General features: G+C 42.3%; 1 protein-coding gene across 1 annotated transcript; it reads right to left on the minus strand.

Moving 5' to 3' along the window:
* Positions 1 to 614: 614 nt before the first annotated feature.
* On the minus strand, positions 615 to 5,889 carry LOC126781251 (dTTP/UTP pyrophosphatase). The gene is made up of 4 exons (XM_050506144.1): positions 5,623 to 5,889; positions 5,292 to 5,533; positions 4,941 to 5,087; positions 615 to 959 (listed from the first exon to the last, which is right to left on the minus strand). Exons 1-4 carry the CDS (start codon positions 5,710 to 5,712, stop codon positions 818 to 820), a joined length of 621 nt encoding a protein of 206 aa, XP_050362101.1. The 5' UTR covers positions 5,713 to 5,889; the 3' UTR covers positions 615 to 817.

Below are 5,889 nucleotides of genomic sequence, written 5' to 3' on the forward strand. Positions count from 1 at the left end.
GAGAAAGGACTTTTGAAGACAATTTTGCAAAATTATAAAACTTTTTTACTTGTTTAATTTTATTGAACACACTAATAAATAATTATGAATAACACATATTTTTAATAAAAATTGAACTGAACTGTTAACATATACAAGAACCGTAGTGACATCTATGGGGGTGTTGAGAATTTAAATCGAGAATAAAATGTGTACATGGCTTGTACAAAGAAGTTATAGATGGCGTTGCAATCATCTTTAACAATAGATATTATTTTCCTAGGAAGCCCTAAATAGTCTTCATAGAAGGCCTACATCCTCGACTACCATTGATGTTGAATTTTGGGACAGCTTGTTATACTTTTAATTCATCAATCAAACAACTTATCAGATGTTGCTTTATTTTCTTCAAAATCAGATTTGTTAAGATGTGAAAGCATAACAAATAAACTAACTTACTTATGCCTTTATAATAATATTAACTAAACTAATATTATTTGTAAAGATTAGGTCTAATATTTGAAATATAAAATAAATCACTAAATATGAAAAACAATTTTATTTATAAAGTAACAAATTTATAATATTTTAATTAATAAAACATTGGTGAAAACACATTAGATACTAAAAAAAAGATAGTTATGTACTTATTTTAAATTTATATTATACTTTTAATATTAAACATGATTATATAATTAAAAAATACCCGCATCATTTGAAATTTTAATAAATATTAAAATTCCATTATAAAAGCAACACAATGTTTTTTAAATAAGCTATTACATAAAATAATGTGTTTGGTTATTTATTTAAAAAAATAGGAACTTTTGATGGTCTTTTATTTAATTTCTTTAAGCATGTCATAGAGTACGGAACACAGCCGATACAGTGGCAAACCAACCACAGTGAAATAATCACCTTCAACCCTCTCAACAAATGTGCCACCAACACCTTGTATTCCATAGCCTCCAGCTTTATCCCTAAAAATGTTATATATATGTAAAAAAACATATACTAGTATTTCTATGACTTGAAAAACCTTACTAAAAATATTCACATACTTTAGTTAGATTTTATCCGTGCAGTGACGGAGAAAGAATACATTTCACTGCCCCTCTCTTTCCCATGGGTGTCGTAAGAGGCGACTAAGGGATATCTGAGCGACCATCTGCTCATCTGGTGGTAGGATGCTAACATCCGCCTGGCTTGTTACCACCGTACGCATGGTGAAAAACTCGTGAAGTGGCTTGCAGCCGCGTTTCGAGGTCAGCCAGCGTACAGCCAGTGCCCGAGCGAGTATTGCTGCGATGGGTGTTGGTCCAGTGGAGACGGCTGTTGAACCAATGCCGGGGGAAACTGTATTGACCTGCCGGACAGGGAGACCCGAAGAAACGGCTGTTCCGCTGGCCGCCCGTGGCATAGTACAGGGGCCCGAGCGTGCCTAACCAGCTCTCGAGGCTGCCCCCCCAGGCCACGCATAATCTCGGGGTGGACCGTCGTGCCGGTTGGTGACCGGAAGGTGGGGTCCCGGCGGCCACTTCCGGGGGGGTTCGGGGGCCCTTCCGTCCGGCGGATCAGTATATTTTCCTTTTTGGCAAACATTTGGGAAAACACGCCTCCATACTTTGCCCATCCCTATCGTGGCAATACGTCGCTCGCCTCACGTCTCTTTTCCTAATTTCCAAATGGTAGCGCAAATAAGGAATAACGGTCGTTCAGCGGTGCACACCCCCACCATACCCACGCTGTTTGAGGTCGAGTTCTCTAACATCCGAGGACTCCACGCTAACCTCAACGCTGTCCACCACCATCTCGAGACAGCACGGCCAGCAATGTTGTTTCTCACGGAGACGCAAATACTCCGCCCTGCCGACACCAGCTACCTTAACTATCCCGGCTACATGCTTGAAGAATCTTTTAAAGCGAAAGCCGGAGTATGCTTGTTCGTCAGGGCGGATGTTTGTTGTCACCGATTGCGCTGCTTGGAGGACCCCTCCTTCTCCATGTTGGTGGTACGTGTGGACCTGGTTCGTCAGAGTCGAGTCTACGTGTGCCTCTACAGATCCCACAATGGTGACTTGGAGACAAGCCGATTATTCGACCATCTTAGTCGGGTGGCAGATGCTGCGCAAGAGCAGTTTCCTAACGCGGAATTGGTGTTTTTGGGGGATTTTAATGCTCACCATGAATCATGGTTGAAATCCCTCAAAACTGACCATGCTGGAAGAACTGCTCATGCTTTTGCTCTCACACACGACTTGACCCAACTGGTTGATCAGCCCACCAGGATCCCAGACATTGATGGGCAAGCGCCTTCTCTACTGGATCTTCTGCTGACTTCTCACCCGGTGGAATATCAGGTTGTGGTTCAAGCTCCACTTGGTTCTTCGGATCACGGCCTTATATCTACCAAAGTGCCACAGGCCAAGCTGCCGCCATCAGCGGTATGCAAACGTCGCGTTTGGCACTATAAGTCGGCAGATTGGGACGGTATGCGCGATTACTATGCGTCAGTCCCTTGGAAGGAACGTTGCTTCAGTGGGAATGACCCGACAACTAGTGCCGCTGCTGTTGCTGATGAGATCATGTTAGGAATGGAATACTACATTCCTAGCTCAGATCTCATCAATAGGGGTACGCGTAACCGTTGGTTCACGCGTGAATGTGCCGACGCTGTATCATCTAAGCAGGCGGCATATCGCGCGTGGATCAACGGCTGCATTAGCGGGGCATCTAACATTGACTCACTGAAAGCAAACTACAATAAAAATTCCAAGTCCTGTAGGAAGGCATACACGAGAGCGGATGCACAGCGCATTGTACAGATTGGTCATGACCTTATTTCGCATCCTAGGGGCTCCCGTAGCTTCTGGCGTCTGACCAAGTCTGTGCAAAACAATTTCTGCCAACCTTCGCTGCCACCGCTCAGAAATCCGGACGGATCGCTAGCTCACAGTCCGCAGGAGAAAGCCGACCTCCTGGCTAAACTCTTTGCCGACAACTCTGTGATCGATGATTGTAGTGCGCAGCCGCCAACAATACCTTCATGTGGCCACACGATGCCTGACATCAAAATCAGGCAACGTGATGTGCGTGCGGAGCTGCAATCACTCGATATACGGAAAGCTAGCGGTCCCGATGGAATACCAGCCATTGTGCTGAAGAAGTGCGCGGCGGAGCTGTCTCCTGTGTTAACGCGCCTGTTTCAACTTTCTCTCTCTTCGGGATGTGTGCCGGAGGCTTGGAGAAGAGCTAATGTGCAAGCGGTTCCCAAAAAAGGGGATCGGTCTGACCCGGCAAATTATCGGCCAATAGCTATCACCTCAGTACTTTGTAAGGTGATGGAACGGATTTTAAACAACCAACTGATCCATTACCTAGAAGATCACTGTCTAATTAATGATCGTCAGTACGGATTTCGACCAAAACGGTCCACAGGTGATCTTCTAGCGTACGTAACGCACCTCTGGGGTGAAGCTATCGACAAGCATGGAGAATCGTTGGCTGTCAGCCTCGATATCTCCAAGGCTTTCGACAGGGTCTGGCACAGAAGTCTTCTCTCCAAGCTACCGGCATATGGTCTGCCTGCTCAGCTATGCACCTGGATTGCCAGTTTCCTACACAAGCGTAGCCTTCGTGTTTTAGTAGATGGTTGCGCTTCACAATTCTATGTAGTGAATGCTGGCGTCCCCCAGGGATCTGTGCTATCTCCCACACTCTTTCTTTTGCATATCAATGATATGCTCTCTCTTGGGAACATACATTGCTATGCAGATGATAGTACAGTGCATGGTGGATACCACGGACGCGCAGTGGCTGGGCGGGCGGAAACTGAGGAGAGGCGGGAGAATCTTGTCATTGAACTTGATAGGACATTAGAGCTCATTGCCAAATGGGGTTCTGATAATCTTGTTGAGTTTAATGCCAAGAAAACACAGGTGTGCGCTCTCACAGCGAAAAAGTCACCATTTTACCCTCATCCCTCCCTCTGTGGCACACCGCTGATGATACAAAGCAAAATCGCCATGCTGGGGATGGACGTTCGCTGCGACCTTAGTCCAAGGGATTACATCGAGGCTATTATAAAAACAGCTTCACGAAAACTCGGAGTTCTGAACAAGGTGCGGCGTTTTTTCACGCCACAACAACTGTGCCTGTTATACAAAACACAGGTACGGTCTTGCGTTGAATATTGCTCGCACCTTTGGGATGGCTCCGCTAAGTACCTTATGGAGGCCTTGGACCGGTTGCAGCGACGTGCAGTACGCATTATTGGCGACGTAAAGGTCACAAACACCCTTGAACCTTTACAATTGCGTCGTGAGATAGCAGCACTGAGCGCTTTCTATCGTCTGTATCACGGCGAGTGCTCTGAGGAATTATTCTCTCTAATTCCTGCTTCCCCCTTCCTTCTTAAGTCCACGCGAGCTGGTTCTCGATGTCACCGCCTAACTGTGACATCAATTCCATCGCGCACAAAGAAATTTGGCAACTCCTTTCTTTGTCGCACTACCAAAGAATGGAATTCCTTACCAGCTCACGTGTTCCCCTCCTCTTACAACCCGGGTTCCTTCAAACGAGGCGTGAAGAGGCATCTTGCGGGCCGGCAAGGCGGGGACGGCTAGTACAGAACATTCTTCCCGACTGTACTGGCCGTCGTCGCGTTTGGACTCTACTACCACTTACCATCAGGTGGAGTAGAGTCATTTGCCTTCCCGGGGCATATAAAAAAAAAAAAAAAAAAAAAAAAAAAAAAAAAAAAAAAAAAAAAAAGATTAAACTAGATAGCATTAGATTAATTATTATTAGAACCTTTAAAACAAATGTACCATCTAAGATATGCTCTTCTGGACTTACAAACTACAATTTCATTTAATAACCTTTGATCATCTCATTAAAAAATGTTGTATGTAATAATATATAAATATATAGTATAAATTATTATGTTACATATAACTCACATAGGTTCCCCAGTGGCTATGTATCCTTTAATTTGTTCTTCGTCTAATTCTCCAAAAGTAACATCTGTTTTTTCAGTGAACTTAACTGTCCTGTCTATTGCCTTAATTACAACACCTGTGTACACAGTGTGACTTCTTCCTGAAAGTCTATTAATATATTTTATTAAGCACCAATAGTAATATTTTGATAAGTTTGCATCTTTCCAACATTCAAAACAGTAGGGAAAAGACAAAATATTTTATATTTATATATTAGGATATTCATAAGCAAAAAATTGTATTTATTATAAATATCATTTGATTTTAGAAACACATATATATTAACATTATACTAATTAATGAATGTAAAACCTGTTTAACATGTCAAAAGCTTCTTCTTTAGAAGTTGGCTTGCCAAACATAGCACCATCAAGAGTAACCATTGTATCGGCACCAATAACTATATCTGGAGGACTACCCTGCAACTTTAATCTATTATCTACTTCTAGAACTTTCTGTAGAGCTGTTTCCTCAACAAATTCGGAAAAACTATTAAAGTTTTTGGGATCGAGATTTTCCTCAAAGAGTGATGGACAAAGACCAACGTTCAGACCCTAAAAACATTTCAAAATTCAAGTTGCGTAAGAAATTCACATTGTAGATAAATAATTGTACAGAATAATTCTACACTCTTATGACTTACAATCTTTTCCATTAACTCTTTTCTTCTTGGTGACCCACTCGCCAAAATTATATTTTTTTGTTTTAACACATGCATCACGGGTTGTAACATAATTGCGTATCAAAAAAGTTAATAAGGTAGAATTAAATAAGGCATAGAAATTATATTTTGTTTAACCTATTTCCACGCGAACTTTATCAAATTAAGGTTATTTTGTATTTTGCGACACTGTCCTATTGGTCTTGAAATTACCGCTAAAATGTAGTGGTTATATTTTGCCTGTTATCT

The sequence above is a fragment of the Nymphalis io genome, chromosome 3 (assembly GCF_905147045.1).
Source record: "Nymphalis io chromosome 3, ilAglIoxx1.1, whole genome shotgun sequence".
NCBI classification, from domain to species: domain Eukaryota; kingdom Metazoa; phylum Arthropoda; class Insecta; order Lepidoptera; family Nymphalidae; genus Nymphalis; species Nymphalis io.